Source organism: Gambusia affinis, linkage group LG17, assembly GCF_019740435.1.
Source record: "Gambusia affinis linkage group LG17, SWU_Gaff_1.0, whole genome shotgun sequence".
Lineage (NCBI taxonomy): Eukaryota > Metazoa > Chordata > Actinopteri > Cyprinodontiformes > Poeciliidae > Gambusia > Gambusia affinis.
Genome location: NC_057884.1, coordinates 24760545 through 24781186, shown reverse-complemented (window position 1 = coordinate 24781186; position 20642 = coordinate 24760545). Strand labels below are relative to the sequence as shown.

At 38.7% G+C, this 20642-nt stretch overlaps 1 protein-coding gene across 1 annotated transcript; it reads right to left on the bottom strand.

Moving 5' to 3' along the window:
- Window positions 1-1613: 1613 nt before the first annotated feature.
- On the bottom strand, window positions 1614-14602 carry rab27b (RAB27B, member RAS oncogene family). Its single transcript, XM_044096768.1, has 6 exons — window positions 14455-14602; window positions 7367-7538; window positions 6849-6937; window positions 5114-5217; window positions 4563-4686; window positions 1614-3816 (listed from the first exon to the last, which is right to left on the bottom strand). The coding sequence occupies exons 2-6, from the start codon at window positions 7517-7519 to the stop codon at window positions 3630-3632; spliced, it is 657 nt and encodes a 218-aa protein (XP_043952703.1). The 5' UTR covers window positions 7520-7538; window positions 14455-14602; the 3' UTR covers window positions 1614-3629.
- Window positions 14603-20642: the final 6040 nt, after the last annotated feature.

The window sequence follows — 20642 nt, the reverse complement described above, 5'->3', positions numbered from 1 at the left end:
AAGGTTCAACAGGCACAACATGAAGATCAACGCAAAATAATGTTCTGGTTTCAAGATGACAGATGTGTTGAACCACAAACAGAATCAAATAAGAAGCATTAAGCTAACGGTAGCTTTAAAAATATAAACAATGATGCAGACAACTAACCGTATCAAAAGATTGTCATGATTACAAGGCATTGGTTTCAGAACCGGTCATGCAAGGAAACAAATATATATGTAATTATTTATGGAGGTTTAAAATGATTTAATGAAATATTCGTTACGTCTGTTCCTCTTTTCTGATGCTAACAGAATTAATCCAGACTTGTTTAGTCTCGAGATCATTTGGTGTTTTTATGAATTACTGAAATAATTCTGTATTTTATTATCAATAAACAGACTATCGTTCATTTCTCCAACACAGGTCATTCGAGCCATTCTTGGCATGTGAGGTATTCCATATAATTGCTGCTGCTGCAGCAAGTTTGTGGTTTTTGTTTTTTTTGCAATCTTCCAGTCAGCTAAATAAAACTAATTGTTCCCAAAAAACAATAAAACAAACTAATAAGTTTTAGTAAGTGTAGTAAATAAGCCAACAATGAAGCAAAGTGGTGGTAAAATAATGATATGAATAAATTTATAAAAAAAACTTTTTCAGTAATTTAAAAAAAAAAAAAAAAGATGTTTAATGTTTGGCTGAAAATCAACACAGAGCAACTTAATCCATCAGTAGGGAACATTTACAACACAAAAATGGCAGAAAGAGTGAAGTTATGAAAACATTTCTGATGCAAATGAAGCATATTAGGCACCAAAACTCTAAATCTTTACTAATATTCATCCACTAAATGTTTCTGCTTTGCAATGCTTTATGAATTCATAATACAAGTTTTAAAATGTGAGATTGAAGCTAAAATCATCCAAAATGTGCTAATCCTACTTTCAGTTTGGGTCAATAAATTTTATGTTATTTTTATAATATGCTCTGTAATATTTTGTAATATTAAAGCACACAAAATATCAAACAATGCCTATTATATTAAGTTTTCTTTGAGTTTCTGTTACAAAAAACTCAACGAACATGACAAGAAGCTAAACCATGCTAGCTTCTGTCATGTTTTTGGATAAACTAACAAGCTAGCTAAGCTAAATTGGATTCACTCGTATTAAACTGTTTTCTGTGAGATGCAGAAATTAGAAAGAAATTAAAAAAACAACAAAAAACACATAAAAATACCAAAACTGATTTCTTCCATTTTGACAGAAAAATGGGAAAACTTTGAGTCACTCCTGTTAGCATCCTGCTAGCAGAAATGAAGGCTATCGGCTTAGCAACAATGCTACATTAGTAAATAATAGATAATATTTAGTCTTAATTAAAGAAATCTGGGTCAGTTGTCCCTCTGGAAATTCATTCAACCATTAGCTAAAAACGCATCACCATGTAGCTGTTAGCAAAGCCATTTAACTAAATGATGAACTTATTTTTTAAGAATTTTTATGAATTAAGGAAATAACCTATCATAAAAATCTGTCCGTACCGAACAACCCGGCGTCCACAGGACAGTTTGTACTTGAGAAAGTCGGATATGAAAAAAGCAAAAATGCAAAATGGCAAAGAGACAAAAACGAACAAACTGAGCATTTATTATTTTAACAGTTGTGATGGAGATCCACAGTTAACACACATTCAACTTTTTACACCATATGAAGAATCAAACAATGTAGGCTTAATTAATTTCATCTATGTTCTGATGTTTACGGAAAAAAAAGCGGGCTCTGCTAAGCTAGCATGACTATGAAAAAATGAGTTAGTGAGGCAGATAAAGACAATAAAATAAACATAGAATTGCTTAAAAAATATGAAGTCACCCAAATGAGCAAAACCTTGAGCTGATGTTACATTAAAAAATTCTTGAAGCTAACTGTGTAGCACTGAAGCTACATTAGGTATAATTATGCTAACTGAGCTTCATTCGCTTTAAAACGTCAGTTCCTTTGCACTGGAAATAAACTGCAGCTTTAAAGTGTACAGATGACGAAACAATGCCAATACTAATCAATGTTATGTTGTGCTAAAAATGCTAGGTGGTTATGCTAAGCTAGCCTATCTTTAGCATGCTAGTGCCTTCTGTGGAATGCAAATGATGGAGAGCTGATCAGACGTAAACCAAATGAAAATAAAGCAAAACCTGAAAAGTTTATTTTTCAGTTAAAATGAAAATGAGCTACTGTTGATACATTAGCATCTTGCTAGCAGTTATGAAAGCTAACTGGCTAGCATCAATGCTACATTAGCTAATGAGTCTTTTGTATCTGCTGTTCAAAAAAGTAAATAAATGTTAACAGAGGTTGTTTAATTTTGGACGACCATTTATGGCGGACGTCCACAATAATAACATATTTATTACAAAATACCAAAACAAAAAGACAATTTAGCTGCAGCGGATCTGAAAAGTGTGGACAGCTTGTGAAAATTAAAGTGTTTTGTTTTGATGAACCGCTGACAAATATCACTACCAACTGTAGAAACGTGATTACTCTCTCATCTTGAACTGGTAAACACAGTTTTAAGAGCCACTGTAATTTATTTACTGATTAGGCTAAGCTAGGTTAGCTTGATCTTCATCATGTCAGTGAAGTTAGCGAGAACCAAAAAATGTTCACAGAGCAAGAAGTAAAGCAAGAAATATGACTAAAATCATCTTAAAATCTTGAGCTGCTTTTGTTACATTAGCATCATGCTAGCAGCTACAGAAGCTAACTGCTAAGCTAATCTGTACCACTTTCTACTTGCAATACAACAGTTAGTGATGGTTAGCTGACCTTATATCCTTTTTGACAACAATTTCATGTCAAGTTATGTTTCTATGTGCATTTATTTTTAAATTAAACTGAATATTATGTTTTTCCTGGACAACTTGTTTTGGCTGAAGCTGAAATACTCCCATAAATTAGCTAAAAAAGCTTTGATTAATAAAAAAATAAAACAAAGTGGTCACAAAAAGACATCACGGACAGTTTTATGTTGAGGAACGCTGCTGGAGCCTCTCCATGTTTGTGTCAAAGACTCCCAGTAAAACCCGTTAGTACAAAACACATTTTGGCACATGTTCAGTAAACGTCTAAAACAAAGCTTCTCTAATGTGTGGTTGGTACCGGTCCGGCACAGAGCGGAGAGAATCAAAGAAACATAATTAAAACACATTGGTCCCACTAATCCTCAGTGTGGTCCAGGATAAAATGCTTCATTCACACAGCCTGGCATTAAACTAGTTTTAGCCCAGATTTGACTCAGAGTTCGACCTTTACCTGCTGTGAAGCCGTGAACGGAAGTTGGATTGCAGATTCTGATAAACGGTGAAGCAGGGAAGCGTGCAGTTTAATTCCCAGGCTGCAGGTTTTCAGCGAGGCACATTATGCGTCTGACAGCGACCACGGCGCCCCCTCCTGGTTCGATTTGTTTCTCAAGGCTGACAGGCGGAGGCTGCGATGCCTTGGATGTCCACTAGAGGGAGCTGCAGCGTGTTTATTGTCAGAGCTGCAAACAGGAATGACTGAAAGAGGACAGTAACATGCTGAGGACAGACAGGGAGGAAAGTAATAGACGGACGGGATGAGAGGAGGACGGAGGAGCGTCTCCGGGTCTAACATGCGCATCGTTTCGGGTCGGGCGTTCCCTCGCCCAGCTTGGCGGCGCCGTTCCCGTTGGCCGGGTCGGCGGGCGGTTTGTCCACGCACTGCTCCATCCTCTTCATCACCAGGTCCAGCAGCGTGATCACCGCCTTGTCCACCTCCACACCGGTGGCTGCGCTCGTCTCAAAGTACGGGATGCTGAAAGGACCAAAAAACACCAGCAAGAGAAAATTCTTCATAATCAATCAATCAATCAATCAATCAACCAATCCAGTGGTTCACAAACTTTTCTAAGCCATGGCCCCAAAAATATTTAATAAATGTGTAAAGAAGCTTTATATATTTATTATTTTAACTTATATTTTACAGTAATAATTACAAAATATATTACTTTTATAAAAACAAATTAAAGCATATGATTTAAAAATTTACTGGATTTCTTTTTTTTTTTTCTTCTTTTCCATTCTGAGGCCCTCTGCTGCCCCCTGGTGGCCAACACGTTGAGAAACATTTAATCAAATAATCACAGAATAAAACAAAACTGGATCAATAATTTCTATTCTTTTTATGTTTTGTTTTGGGTTGCTGAGTTTTATTTGGGATATTTAAATGTAAATACACTTTTAAGAATGTATTTTTACTTTTTACTCTTCAGTAAAATTTCTGGATGAAAAACAAAAACTTCACCAGACGCTCACCTGCAGTTTTTGATAAAGTTTCTTAAGGATTTTATAGAAAGAAATTAATTTGGAAACATAAATCCTGGAACCATTTACCATCCAGCAGAGTTTATAGTTATTTATTGAATAACTTGATAAAAACAGATGATAAAACTGATGATAACTTTAAGGAAATGTGGGATAATGTCTGTGAATGATGTCTATCCATTTATTTCTGATTAAATCTCAGTGAATTGTTTTTATTTGTGATAAATCAGAACTTGCCCGTATTTGTCGGCCAGCTCCTTGGCCTGTTTCTGCTGAACTTCCCGCTGGTCGGAGAGGTCCGCCTTGTTCCCGACCAGAACGATGTCCGGGTTCTCGCAGTAGGCGTTGGCCTGCAGCTGGCCTGCGATTCAGTTGCCACGGCGACCAGGCAGCGCAGCAGAGGACAGAGGAACGTAACATTTATCAGCAGCAAAGCGACGAGCGACTGGCGATGAATCAGATTTAACAATCGAAAAATATTCAAAAATATTTTCTGTTAAAAAAACAAAATCTAATTAAAAATCAGAAACTGAATTTGGTGTGAGAGAGCAGTGATGTTCTGGAGGAAGGATCTGTGTTTACGCCGCTTTGTGCACCGAGGATGCAGCAGATTTTACTTCAGTCCTTCTGTTTCCTTCCACCTGAATAAATATGTAAACTAGAACACAAACTGAGTAAAAATGTATAAAAGTACAAATATTTACAGGATCTCCCTGAACTATAAAGTGAAATATTAAACCTCACGATTTAAACAGCTGAATTGTATCTTTACAGCTCCGCCCACGTACTCATCCAGTTGCGGACGTTGAGGAAGCTCTGCTGGCTGGTGAGGTCGAACATCAGCAGGAAGCCCATGGCGTCCCTGAAGAACGCCGTGGTCAGGCTGCGGAACCTGCAGCACAAAATGACGGACGGACATGATGCAACACGACTTCTTAAAGCTGCAGTACGTAACTTTTATAAGAATATATATTAGTTAAAACCGTCACCATGTTGTCACAGTTTGTTATGAGACAGATGATGAGCTGCTGCTGCCGTCTGAAAAAAGGCACCAAAAACAGCCAATCAGAACCAGGAGGCGGGGCTTAGCGCTGTCAATCATCCCAGTGCACTCCCTGCTAAATGTGCTACTGGCAGAGAAACAACTTGTAGTTACATAAAAACCATTTGTCTGCTGTCATCGGTGGCTATGCTAACTAGCCTTAGCATTCACAGAATGCTATGCTAGCTGCACATAGCATGGAGAAAGGTGGGTTTGTGATCGACAGCGCTAAGACCCGCCTCCTGGTTCTGGTTGGTTATTCCTAGAACTGGCTGATGACAGAGGAGATCAATATTTTAACTGTTTTTATAAACTGTCAATAAATATGTAAAATATGTATTTTAAAAGTTTCTGAGGTTTTAAAAGTGGAATAAATTTATTTTACTGATTCAGAGAAAACTTTCTGTTTTTCAGACGATGTTCTTTATGAAATCTTTTTTCTGGTCAAACTGTGACGTTTGAGTTCAGTTTGCGGAATCTTTATTTTTCGTATTAAACATGTAGAATCTTCCAGGCTAACGTTTGTCTGCGTTTGGACCAGAACCGGCTCATCCTGGTGATGATTCACCGCTCGTTACGTCATTTATCCGCATTAACTCGCCCCGGTCCCACAGAACCGACCAGCAGAACCGCAGCTGGTGGAGGAGAGCAGGGAGCAGCGCTAACTACAGCAACCTGGGAGGGTCAAAGGTCATTTCTAAACCAACTGGAGAAAAGAAAAATGATTGAAATAATGTGAGACGAGAGCTGGAACCATTAATTATGATTAATCATAATTGAATCATCATCAAGTAATTTAGTGATTGATTGATTGATTGATTGATTGATTAATCACTAACTGAGCATACAGACTATAAAAAAATTATTTGCTAAAAAACCAACATATTCAGATGATTAATGAAGCCAAAAATGAATCAATAATCTATAAACTAATTTCTTGATGTCAAGTTGAACAAAAAAGGAGCTGAGAAAGTTTTTAATGTAATCGATCAGTAATGTAACTCTGGCATTTTATTTAAAAATGAACTTTTTATTTGCATCTTTAATATATTTCTAAAGATTCTCTTCAGATCTTCAGAAAGTGATTCTTTAAAAATCCAATTAGTTTATTAATCATCAGACAAATTGATTAATCGTCAGGATAATCGATTAATTAATCGACCGGACTGGATCGTCCACAGGGAACTTTCAGAGACCAAGTTGGTCAAAACGTTGAATATCAACATGAAGCCGAAGGAATAAAATCAGATTCTGATCGAAATTCATTCAGTTCAGTTTCAAAACCAGAGAAACCAGAGACACCTGCCCCCTACTGGTGGAAAACCAGATTTATTTACAGCTCTAGGTAACTGTTCATCTATCCCTCCCTCCCTCCCTCATTCCTCCCTCCCTCAATCCCTCCCTCCCTCATCCCTCCATCCCTCCCTCCCTCCCTCATCCCTCCCTCCCTCATCCCTCCATCCCTCATCCCTCCATCCCACCTCTCCTGTCCCGCCGTGTCCCAGAGCTGCAGGTGAACCTTGAAGGTTTTTCCCGCCGTCGTTCCATTGGGGTTTGAAGCCGTGTAAACCTGAAGAGGAAAAACATTTAGAGTTGGGATTAAATCAAATAATCTGAGAAAACAAAAAAAATAAAATAAAATAAAATAAAAGAGAAACATGAGACCAGTTTACTTTCTGTGAAGTTTCTTCTTATTTTCACTTCCACATCTTAAAACAAACAGTAAAATCTTCATTCTGTTCTAATCTAGGCGTCGTTAGGATTAACTTTTAACTGCAAATTATTGATGAGAATCAGACCCAATCGATCGATTGATCGATTGTAAACACTTAGTGAACTTTTGCTTCTGGAGTTAATTTATCAGTTTTGATTTCCATGTGGGAACGGAAACATGGCGGCTGCGACTCAGCTGGCCTCAGCTGGCCCCGCAACGAGTCGCCATGGTAACCCGGCCTGGGCGCACGAGAGAAGCAAAGCGGAGGAAGAGCTGGAGCCTCACCACTCTCTTTTCCCTGAAGTCGATGCCCACCGTGGTGATGAACTTGGGGTTGAACTTGTTGTCAGTGTAGCGATAGAGGAAAGTGGTTTTCCCCACGCCGGAGTCGCCGAGCGCCAACAGCTTGATCAGGTAGTCATAATCCCCATCAGTCATAGTGGAGACCGGAAAAAACCTGAGGGGGGGAGAGGGGGGGGGAGAGAGAGAGAGAGAGAGAGAGAGAGAGAGAGAGAGAGAGAGAGAGAGAGAGAGAGAGACAGAGAGAGAGAGAGAGAGAGAGAGAGAGAGAGACAGAGAGAGAGAGAGAGAGAGAGAGAGAGAGAGAGAGAGAGAGAGAGAGAGAGAGAGGGCAGCAGGCTGTCAGTAAAACCCCTGATGGTCTCCAGAGTTTTCAGAGCAACAGGGAGAATCACAGCAGAGAGCAAACAGGAAAACTGAACCCTGAAGACGGAGAAACTGATCAGTTTTCTTTGCAAAAGGAGAAACTGGATCAACTGAATGAATTGAGGTGATAAATTTAAAAAATGTACAAAAATCACAGAAGACTGAAAACAAAAAGGAAAATTTAATCTACGAGAGGAGAAATTGTCTATAAGTTTCTGCTAAATTTTCTCTGCAGAATAGAAGAAATCACAGAATGAACACAAAATGCTAAATATTCATGTTAATCAGACATCAAAGACACGAAATGGAGACATTTTGTCTGTAGGACAGAAGACAAAACGCTCAACTTCTCATTTATTCCTGTAGCAGAAAATCAATTTTGTCTCTGTGGATTCGACACGTCGTCACGTCAGAATCAAACGGCTGCAGCAGGAATGAAATGAAACCCGTTCTGCCTGCAGCAGCCGCGGGTCGCTGGGCCGTCCGGACCAGAACAGAACCAGAACAGGACCAGAACAGGACCAGAACAGGAGCTGGAGTCCAGCAGGACGGGAGAACCTGCTGGTTCTGGACTGCAGCTGAAACTCTTAAATTAAACCTAAAAAATGTTTTTATACCAGAAATGATCCTGATAAATGTTTCAGTATTAAAACAACCACAGTCCAGATGAAGGTGTTCCACCTGGTCGTGTCCTCGGCCCACTTTCTAAAAACAACGTTGGTTGTAAAATGTGTTTTAATCAACGCCAGGATGAAGTTGGCTGTTACACAAAAACAAACGATTCTGGAGGATAAATTATCGCGATAAACGATAGTATTGTTGTTTTGAGACCAATTTAAAGTGATATGACACATTCTGGAAGAAACTTTAAATTCTAACTAATATTTAACTCTAGAAGGGAAAGACAATTTAAATATCCAAAATAAATAAAAATACCAATAAAATGAATGATAAGGTCTTTATCATTCGGTTCTGATCAAACCACCAGACTGAAAACTGAAACCATCCAGTTTCTGGTAGAAAGAGAAAAACAACAAAACCTGCAAATGGAAATTATTGAGCTTGTTTTAATTCATCATGAGAATAATGAATATATTTCTTACTGCTGCAGGTTTTCCATCACTAACTATTCAAATTTGATCCTTCACAACAAAAAGACAATCTGTAAATTTTTCCGGTAACTTTTGCTTCTTTGAGAAATGAAAAGCACATTTTTCCATCAGTGTTGTGAAACAAAGCAGGTTTTATTTGTAGAGATGAAGTAATCCTTTATGCAGAGAGCTTGTGTTTCTCTGGTTGTGCGTTTAGAAAACGGATCATGAGATTCTGGTTAATCAGCCGACTGCAGCGTCTTAAATATCGGCCTTTATTACGGGGGAGCGACGTTCTGCCTGCACTTCAGACGATGACGTCATCAAGCCGTCGCTCAGACTAATTTAGCCTCCTGACCTTTAACCTGGAACGTTTCGATCAGGACTCAGACCTGCAGAAAACTCTGCAACTAAAAATAAAAAACTGAAATCATTCTTTTAAATTAATGCATCTTGAACAGCCGGACTTTTACCAGCTTCGAAAATGATTCAAATCTTCAGTCAAATGTAAATAATATGCAACAGATTTCATAATGACATCATTTCCTAAACAAAAACGCAGCAGGAATAGTAAGTACACCCCCAGTGGCTTCAAGATGTTTAATGTTGAACATTTCTGCTGCTTTAAAACTTCAATAAAACTTCTTTAAAAAACAAAAGGAGGAAACAGAACTCCTGTGTACAAAGACTTCAAAATAAGAGCATGAATTTAAACGGATGACTACTTAAAAAAAAACTTAACAGTCAAAAAACAAAAACTTCAAAACTTCATTAGAGGAACTAATGTTCATGATTAGCATTTAGCATTAGCTTCAGCTAAATACTGTGCTGGTGTAGCTCCTTAGCAATAGCCAAAGCAACGTTTGTGATTAGCTCTTCAGACATTAGAGCAGCTCAGTTTCTGGTTAGTGATGTTGATCTCTGGTTTCCACTGGGATCAGTGAGGATCTTTATGTCACAGAGATGAAAACCAGACAGACTGAGGAGCATTTAGGATAAAAGATCCCAGTTTTCTACCAGTTTCCTCTCTAACTGCAGTTATCCGTTCCCCAACAGTGAATATTTTCTGAAAGGTCAGCTGGACCTTTAGGTCTGACGGATGTGTCCTCCGGTTCAACCTAACCTGATCACAGAACTAATTTGTTTTCCATTTCCTGCTGTCGCTAACAATCTGTCCTCCGAAGCCGCAGATCAATAACTGCTAACGCTGATGAGGGCTGGCCTTTAACTATTCAGTGACTCAGGACGCCCAGACGGTTTGCAGCAGATTGTCGTGAAGCGTTCAGAGGAAACGGCAGAAACTCCAGAGAGTCTGGAAGATTCACCGTGAAAAGTTGACCGCTGCCAACATCCTCACCGAGTCACAAAACACAAACGGCAAACCGGCTTTCAGTCCAACAGGCTTCAGCATCAAGATCATCGGAGACATTCCAACACAACAGAGTCTTTATCTACCAACCGAACAGGAAGTCAACCTGGCAGACAGGAAGGAAGACAAACCAGAGGGAGGAAGTTTTATTTAGAGACGTTTCAAACAGAAAATTACTAAATTATAAAGAAAGTTACAGTCAACAACTGAACAAATATTACAGTTTGATGAACACTTTCACCAAAACCAGTGAGTTGGTCCATGTTTCATTCATTATGTTTCCAAAGCAGAGTCAGGATTTAAAGGTTTCTCTGAACCCAACAGGCCGACATTCACCAGATTCCTGCAGGCCGGTCCGACACGAACGGCACCGTTCAGAACCAGAACCGTTCAGAACCAGAACCGTAACGTCATTCCATCCAGACACATGAAACCCAAACAGCCACCGAACAGATTCATCCTGCAGTGGAAACACAGCCGAGCGTTGAGCTGCGTCACTTTAACCTGGTTACAGACGGAAACGAGTCGCTGCTGAAAAATGTTGCATTGTGGGAAAAAAACAGCTGAACGGGTTCAGAAAACAAAAAGTGTTTTTATTTACTGAACTTTATATGCAACAAAAGATAATCCACAAGATCAGAAACCAGCAAAATATCCACAAAGAAACGGAGAAAACAGTAAAATATCAAAACTATAAAACCTGGAGGCAGAGAAGTTATGCATCAAAACAAAAAAAATAAAAAATCTAATGGAAAATTAATAACATGAAGAAAATTATGAATTGTAAATTTCCTGAAAAACTGGAATAATTGGAAAAATTAAATAAATATTTCTAAAACTAAAAAGAAAAAATTTCAATTTTTCTGGGATTTTAAACATTTTCAAAGCAGCAAAGACACTAAATGAAAGGTTAGCTTTGCTATTAGCATTAGCAGAAGCGCAGCAGCCACTGGAAACATGCTAGTATCTTCGATCTGTGTTTTCTATCAAACGTTTTACCACAACAGGAGAATTTACTCTGCTGTTAAACTCTCTGTGTTTCTTTCTCTCCTCCTGGTTCGGTGCTTATGGAGTTAGCGGTCATGTGACCGGTCAGCTGACTGGATGCGCGGCGGCCATTTTGCCTCGGGTCAGCAGAAACAGAACATCCTGTCTGTTCTGGGTTTTTCCGCCTCCCGGATCCTTAAAGTGGTTTGACCTGAATATTTCACTTTCTCACCACAACCAGAGGGAATACTTTCATTAAATCACATTTCAAACCCGTTTAGGACAATTAGATCTGAGTCCATAACAGATTTAATTCAGGCAATAACGAGCTGAAAGAGGTTTAATTTTATTAGAAGCTGGAAGGAGAAACGTTTCTTCATCTGTTGGTTTTTATTGAGCAAAGATGAAAAACGCAACAGAAAAGCAGCAGTTACATTAATAAATTCATTTCAAGTTGAAATGAATTAATCCAGGAACAGCATTTTGTTACTACAGGGAACTTTAACATTATAACAAGATTTAAAAATGTTAAAAAAAAGATGCAATATGAGAAATGTTTTCATTATGAAGAGATAAATTTTATATTATTAAAATGAGAAAGTTTGTCATTTGTTTCTTGTTTTAACAACAAATTTGTTTATTTCTTGCTTCTTGTTTGTCTCTTGATTCAACTAGAAATGTTCATCATAACCAAACCAAAAACCATTAAATAATCCAGCAACAACAAAAACATGAGACATGATTAATGTACTTAATACTAACTTACACTCTTTAAATTCACTTAAGACTTTTTAAGGCCTTGATTTTTTTTATGGATTTAAGACTTTTTAAGGATGCATGGACACCCATCTCTCTAAATATTTTCCAGCACTTATTCCATGTAAGCTAATTTCCATGTTTCCTGATTGATTTAGCAAAATGTCATGAGTCCAAAATGAGACTCAAAGAGGAAAGAAACTCTTAAGAACAATTTAAGACCTGTGATTAGCATATTTAAAGCTAACTCACATTTTAAAACGAATTTAAGACATTTTAAGACCTTAATTTGACATGAAGTTTTTTCAGTTGTTAATCTTTTTCCAATAAGATAAAAATGGCTCTAAAGTCAGAATAATTTTATCATGCTGAAAGGATGTACTTAGTTTTTCTGGTGACTAAACAACCGTTAGGACTTTCTGTGGCTGAAGAACAAACCAGATGTTTGGACCTCATCTAAACTGGTAGGAATGAAAAGATCAACTGAAAAGATAAATGAGTCCAAACTGAAGCAGAGGAACCTGGAAATAACATTTTTCAGATATTTTACACTTTAGGACAGAACCAGAACTCCAAACGACCGAGGAAAGTTCTAACGATCGACTGGAACCATGTTTCAGGTCTAGAGGTTTATAAACGTCGCTGGGCTGAACCAGAAAGACTTTCTGCTTCACAATGGAGTTAAAACCAAACTGAAGACCAGAAACCAGGAAAAAGACGCTGACTGCTCAGAAACTCTCAACAGAACCCCTCCTGAAAAATCACAGCTAGAACTTTAAGGGAGATTCTCATTTCCTCAAAATAACAGTTCAGTTCAAAATGACAAAAATTTCAATCAACCAACCAATCAATCAATCAATACAAATTGATTTTTTACACCAGCTGTTACTCAGAACCGTTTAAATAAAGTTAAATTAAAAACTAACTAAACCTCCAGATCCTCCAGCAGGTGATGAACATCATCAGGTTTGTCTCACCAGAGTCCAGAAGGTTCTACAGATAAAACTGGTTCTGCTAAACAAAATGAACAGAATCAGAACTTTTTTAAAGTTTCTGCCAACAACAGAAGCAGCTTCTGCCCTTCGACCCAAACGTAAAGAATCAGACTCAAATACTGACCCATAAATCATATATCAGACAAAAACCCGGCGGGTCAGAGGAAGAAACGCTGACGGATTCATTCATTCACAACTAAACTTTTAAGATTCACGTCAAACTTCCCGACTCGTTTTTCCAGAAAGAGCGAGAAATAAAAACTCAATTCATATGAAGAAATTATTGTTTAAATATATTTAAAGTTAACAGAATGACCGAAACTAAAGCAGCAGCTGTGATGGCCTAGTCAAAGTCCAGACATTAATCTTATTGAAATAATGTAGTGTGGAAAAAATGGGTGACCAAAGCTCCTCCACAACGATGTGAGGAGAAAAAGGTAAAGTTGGGCAGAAAATTTTCTGGTTTTTTCAAATTATTTTTAACATTTCTGAGTTTTTTTTTCCTGCAAATTTTCAACTTTTGGAGATCAGAAATTTCCCAGTTTTTTCTAGAAAACATCAGATTTTTGGCAGAAATTTACTCCTTTTTTTCTAACCATCACAACAATGACTAATATCATGCAGCCCTGACAGGGAAAACCAAAACATCCAAACAAACACAGAACATCAACAAATTCAAAGTTTTTCCAACAAAAATTCTCAGATTAATCTCAGAATTTCTGTTTTTGTGGAAATTCACTTCTGTTTTCTATCTAAACTGGCCCTACAAACCATTATAACAAACAGATGTTATAATACAGAAAATGCCCACCCAAAAAAAAATAAAAGCACCTGCATTTTGGCGCCCCCTCCAGGCCAGCGCCCCTGTTCACAAAATGCGCTGCTGTGACGTCCAATTTCTGGATACTAAATCGTTCACACAGCCGTTTATTGCTCACATTTAATTAGCAGCATGACAGAAGAGTTGGAGCTTATAAAAAATAAAAACCAATAAATAATCGGAATTGAGCATTTTCACCTTCCCGTGTTTCTTCTTCTAAAAACTGGTTCAAAACTCCGGTTGGCCGTTTATAAACTTAGGACCTGTCAGATTTTTATTGCAGCAATAAATTAAACTTTGCTTCTGGCCAAAGGGAAGCGCAACGGGAAATTTTATTGTCTTGATTCAGAACCATATTAACCTAAATCTGCTTTCATTTAATTACAGCTGGAAATATAAATACACATACAAGAAACAAGGAAAATTCAGCTTGAAGATTTCATATCCCACAAAATCAGAAAAATAAAATAAAAATATATAGATATTTTTTCTCGATTAAAATTAGAAGAAAGCGAAAGTTTCAGGCTGTGTAAATAATAAAAACGCTGCGTTTAGAACAACGTGACAAAATCAGGCTGATAGTGAAGAGAGAAACTCATCGGAGGAGTTTTTCCTCTGACCAGATCAGCTAAACCTTTTTTTATTATTCCTAACGAGTCACACAATCAGAAAACTCCAGGAGCTCCTACCTGTCCGCGGTTCCTCGGCCGGTTTCACGGTCAGATCCGGAGGGAGACGACCGGGCGGTCAGCCAGCGTTTACCCACAGACCGGACGCTCTGCTGGGACTCGGAGCGGCGCAGCGGCCGGGGAGCTGGAGGAGGCAGCCGGGCGGAGAGCCACGCCTTCCGCCGAGCAGCTGACAGCGGGGCGCCACGCGTCACTGATCGGGTTAACTTCCGCTCCGCCTCTCGGACCGCCAGGGATCCAGAAAAACTATTCACACCCGGAACTAATCACACCCGGAACTATTTTCAGCCTTCAGTCACGTTTCAGCTGGAGGCCACAGAGAAAGTTAAAGGGAAGGAAAACAGTCATCCATGAATCCGTTCGTTCTTCCATTGATCCATTCAAGTGGATTTAGGGCTGGACTTTGACTAGGCCATTCTCACTCATGAATCAGCTTTGATCTAAACCATTGTTCCCTTGTCCTTATCCTCCCCACACAGCATGATGCTGCCACCACCGTGCATCACAGTCACGTTGGTCTCTGAGCAGAAACGCTTCCTGCGTCTCCAAGGAGCCAAACGTTGAGAACTTCCTGGAAGAGTTTCCTCTGTTTCTGAGAGCAATGAGAGGGTCAGGCTGCGATGGAGAAAGATATGACTCTGCGCGCACGCACACACACACACACACACACACACACACACACCCACGCTCTGTTATCGGCGCCGGAGGGCCTGGGGTCATGCTGGTCCAGAAAACCAGAGCAGTAGAACAGGAAGTGAGTAAAAACCAGGCGGACGAGTCAAACCAGAATGTATCTGATGATCAGTGAGTTCATTTTAAAACTGAGACAAAAAAAAAAACTGAAAAGAAAAAGAAAGTAAAAATGATGCATCTGATTTTATTTTATTTTCATAATATTTGTCAAACATAATCCAATAAATATCCTGAAACATTTTATCCATTGGCTTTTAGTTCATTTCCAGCAATAAAAATTTTTATAGTCAAGAGTTATTTATTTTTGGTGGCTCTTGTCACCTTTATCAAATTAAAGAAATATTATTTGTGTTCTTTAAGTTTTCCACAAACAGTAGAAATCTCATTCCCATTCTTGCCAGGTGCCACAAATGGCCCCTGAACCACCCTTTGGCCACCCTACCATAGAAAGTGTTAATGTTTTGTTACATTTTTATCAGGTTTCACACATTTCATCCTGACTCGACTGTCTAAACAGGATGATCGTCTCTTACAGGATCTGATCGATCAGATGGATATTGATCAGATCCTTCCTGCAGATCAATAAACTCTTTTTATTTCTGTCTTTTCACCCTGAGACATTTCCCATCCCCGCTCTCTGATTGGATGATCGTCAAAAGGCCAGCCGGGTTTGACCAATCACCGGCGACCGAGACAAGAAACATGACAGCGCTGCCAGAAAATGACAGCAATTCCCACAATTCCCAGTGAAGCAGAGAGAAGCTCAGAGAACGAACTGGTTTCATACTGGAAGTGTCTCTGTGGCTCCCAGCCGTTATCAGGGTTCACTGGGCTGCAGTCACTGCTGGGAGTGATGACATCATCATCATCATCATCATCATCAACAAAGGCCGACGTCCCAAAATACGACAACCTGAGGCCGGAGCAAATCCAGCTGCCGGATCGGATTCAAATCAAACTTTCCCATCAGACGTTCAGCAAACCAGACGGATTGAACCCAAAAGGAACAAAAACTGGGAAATATTACAGACACGGTTCTGGTTCTGGTGATCAAAAGCCTTCAATAGTTCATAAGAAACAGTGAGAGAACCAGAATAAAAGCAGATTTGCCGCTTTAGGTTCATTCCCATCACTTCATTTTAGGTTGATTTAAATCAACTCCAGTCTGTTTGTCTAGAAAATACAGTTCGTACCGAAACACCGAACCGAATCCGACTACCAACCTCAAGTTTGGTTCAAGTGAACTCTGGTGCGGTTTGAATGCAAACAGAACAGAGACCGCTCCAAAAGCAGGAAGTGGACTAAAGCGCAGTGCATTCTGGGTAAATACAGCCAAAACAAACATGCTAGCGCCGCTAGCCTCCAAATGCTAAAATCTGTCGCCTCCATCTTGTTTCCATCTGGTGAAGAAGGAAGTTGCTCTCAGTGTCTTCAGAGGTTTTTGTGTGGTTTCCTTCAGTGGTTGTTGGTGCAGCGCCCCCACAGGCCAGGAGGGGAACAGGTTGGTTTGACTCAGAGCAGCTGGAGGTGGAGCAGATGATGGAGTTCTGGTCCAAATCAAACCAAATCTACCAAACTATCAGGTGGGAAACAGCAGCACTGATCTGGTGCTGCTCATCAACCTCTGAAGGGTTAAAGGTCATCTCCAAAGAGGAAAACATCTCAGATAGCTGCCGAGCTTCCCAGAATTAAACTAATTTACAAATAACTAATTAAACAGTTTATCAGCAAAGACAGTTAATTTAATGATGATGAATAATCAATCATAAATCAGATTTCCAGACAAAGTTTCTCAGAAATCCTTGTTTTTTTATTACCAGATAAAAACTCAGAGTTCAGCTGAGACCTGAAATCCAGCTGTCAGAATCCCAGGATCTCGTTTCAGACGCTGCAGCTGAAGTGAATCTAATTGTTTGTTACACTAAAGAGTTTTAAATTCAGTTTATCTCTAAAACTGTTTCCATTGGAAGCTCTTTGCATCAAGATCAGATCTCTGTGGATCATGCAAAGCAGAAAGAAAACAGACTGGAAGTAAAAGGGAAAGTTTTCTGCTGTTACATCACTCTGCAGCTCAGAGAAAAGTTAATGAATAAATTTTTATTTATAACAAAAACAATTAAATCTGTAGATCAACACAGTATAACCAAACAGATGGAATAGTTTGTGAGGATTCAAATCTTCCTCGTCTGAAACGACCAAAACGAGGACGTGTGGAAGTGAAGGTCAGTTTTTATGAGCCCAGCTCAACAATAAGCCGGTCATGCAGCTTCAATTACGGCAGGAATGTTGCCTCCTATTTACAGCTGCTAACCGTCACATTCAAACCAGTTAAAATAATCAGTTTTATTTCACTGCGGCTTTTTGTTCATCTAATTCAGTTAGTTTTAATAAAAGGTAAAAATATTGTTTACATCGATTGAAGACACAATTTTCAAAAAACCTATTAAATTGTTGAACAACCAACTGACTCTGGCAGTTTTGTTGCTGTCACCATTCTGTGAATAAACAAGAGAAAGTCTGAGACTAACAGCCTCTCATTACATGAGGAGTCCAGGAACGCACCAGTCAGTGTTCACATTGTTGGCAGCTTCAGCAACCCGTTCCTTGTTAGCCAAGGCGAAGCCACGAGTTAGCAGAGTGGCAAACAAAGACGTAAACAAGAAGGAATTTAATTATTTTAGCCTGGAAATTAAAGTAACTCAATTTTGTTGTTATTTTGAACTGTAGAGCAGTGGTCCCCAACCACCGGGCCGCGGACCGGTACCGGTCCGTGGACCAATTGGTACCGGGCCGCGCAAGAAATAATTAAATATGTCCGTTGTATGTATTGAGTAATGGAGGAGCTTTTATTTTGAAAATCGTACACCGGATGCCGCAGGAAATTTACAAAGGCTTGGCCCGGTCCGCTGTACTAAAAAGGTTGGAGACCACTGCTGTAGAGGACAGTTACTACCACCAGGGGGAAGCAACGCACAAACTGAAATAACAGAAGAAGCTACATCATGAAAGCATCAGAAGAAGAGTTTTTTATTTGTGTTCTTGAATATTTGAATAGCTAGCATTATGCTAACACCTCCGACACATTGTTCCATATCCGCTTCTTCAAACTTTAAATGTTTATAAAACATTTAAAATTACACAACTGCTGCTAATTCACTGATGACACATTAATTATGTTAACCTCATGTCACACTATGCCAACTCTTTGTCTACGCTGTGAAGATCCAACAGCCTTGGCATGATGCCTGTATGAAAGAAGAAGTAAAACTAATGCCATGACCTTCTTACTGATTTATTCACTTTCATCCCAAGAAGGTAAGTTAATAATTAACTGTGAATAAAAATAAAAGCCTCTGATGTCACAGGAAATATAAACTGATTCACTTTTCAGAAGTGGAACATTAATTCTTCCAAGACATGACAGGACTTGATGTTCCACCAAGTCTGCTTAGTTTTGCCATGTTTAGTCCCCCGTACAAACACACCAACAGACACGCCAAGATGGGAAAGCAGCGAAACAGTTTCCAGTAAGTAAATGTTTCTTCTGTCACATACTGAAGGTCTGGTTCAGTTCCACTCTATTACTGCCTTGGAGCTGAAATATTTAGTGCCAACAAAAATAAATTGAAACATAATTATGCCGGTGAAAAGGTTCCATACAAAAAGAAAATATAATATCGCTGCTACATTTCCATGGAAACATGTTTTACTGTCGAGAAATTACACAAAACTTAAAGAGAAATGGTTAAATAAAAACATTTGTTGGTGAAAAATATAAAATTACTGCAGACATAAATAGTTATGGTTTTTGATACTGTTGCCCAGAAATTAGGGCGCACAAGCAGCACCTTAAAGAAAAGAAAAATATACATGTCCTGATAGATAACTAGAGTTTCACTAATTAATTTAAGACTTTTTAAGACTTGTATCACGACAGAAATGTGCAAAAAGAAAATCCCAAACAAATAATTTGTAAAAAACTAGATATTTTATCCTTCCTGTCTGGCTGATTAGCAGCTAGTTAGCTCAAACTTTTGCACAACAGTAAATTTCCATGAGAAAAATGAAAACTACATAAAGTATACAGGATTAAATAATCCTGACAAAACAACATGGAGGACTCTTCTTGATGTATGTTTTTCTATTTTCCCAGTGAATTTAAGACTTTTTAAGGATGTAAACGCCTCTCTTTAAATGTGAGACTTTTTTCCAGCATTTACTTCATGCAGATTAATTTCCTTGTTTTCTAATTGATTTAGCTTCAAGTCATCAGTGCAAAATGAGAACAAGAAGCTTTTTACTGAGCAAAGAAACAAATTTAGGTACGAAGTGAGAGGAGAGGAAGAGCAGGCTGCCGGCAGCAGAGATTTTAAAAATGTATGAGTCTTCAACCTCAAGCAGAGAGCTGGTAACATATGTGTGTGTGTGTGTGTGTGTGTGTGTGTGTGTGTGTGTGTGTGTGATGCCAGCATTTAACAGCGAGAGCGAAGAGCGGATAAAGATGCGTCACTTTCTGATCCGATCTTCTTAATCTGCTTGATTGTTTTACAGAAAGTCACATTGTTTGGTTTTATTTCAGCAGGTTCCTGCTAATGGTTTTTATTTGAGAGAGAGAAAGAGCTGCCTGTGTTTGACTTCTAATAAAGTCCTGTCAGCTGAGTATCAGCTCGAGTCACGAGTCCCAAAACGAGGAGGAGGAGGAAGAGGAGGAGGAAGAGGAGGAGGAGAGCTCAACCGAGGAGAGGAAACATGATGAACGGCGGAGCAAGGAGAAGATAAATGAGAAGAAGTAACGGGAAGGCCACAGGGAGGAAGAGGAGGAGGAGGAGGAGATGGACGCAGAAGGCAGATTAAAGACAAACATGAACCAGAAAGAAGAAACAAGTGGAGAAAAACTGAAAGAGTAAAAACTTTTACAACAATAAAGTTAGCAAAAGTGATTTCAGTTGAAATCTGAATCAGAAGACTGGCTGTAATTCTCCTCCACATTTTTAACCATTAATTATTAAAAATACATCCAGAAAGCAAACAGGTGATTTTAATATTTTCCCTGTGGTTTGAGTGCAGATAATGAAGGTTTGCTAAATTCCCCGGAGCGTCGCTGCTCCGCTTTGTGTTTGTTTACAGACCAGATCTTCACTTTCAGGACAACTGGTGCATGAAAATCCCCAGAAACTGACGAGTTACAGACCAACAAAACGGCAGATTACAGAGGAGGAATGGAAAAAAATCTAAAAAAGTAAAAATAAAGATGAAACTACTTTGTGTAAAGACTTGAGAAAGAATCAGAGCTTCATCAGAAAGTTAGAAATTACATAAAGATTCATTTAAACGCTTCAATTAATCCATTAATTAAAGGTGATTAACACGGAATGTTTATGTAACTGGAGTAAAATATAACATTTCTTTTTGATATTAAAAATTTTAAAAACTGGGTTGTAATCAGAGCCGATGAATAAAAATGTAAAAATGTAGGCGAAGGCAGAGAAACGTAG

What these genes read in the sequence shown, in the direction of transcription:
- rab27b (XM_044096768.1), bottom strand. Translation starts at nt 7,519, where the DNA reads ATGACTGATGGGGATTATGACTACCTGATCAAGCTGTTGGCGCTCGGC. An exon ending in CAACGTCCGCAACTGGATGA is followed by an intron (nt 4,687 to 5,113) that starts GTACGTGGGCGG and finishes ACTGAATCGCAG; the next exon opens with GCCAGCTGCAGGCCAACGCC. An exon ending in GAGCTGGCCGACAAATACGG is followed by an intron (nt 3,817 to 4,562) that starts GCAAGTTCTGAT and finishes TGGTCCTTTCAG; the next exon opens with CATCCCGTACTTTGAGACGA.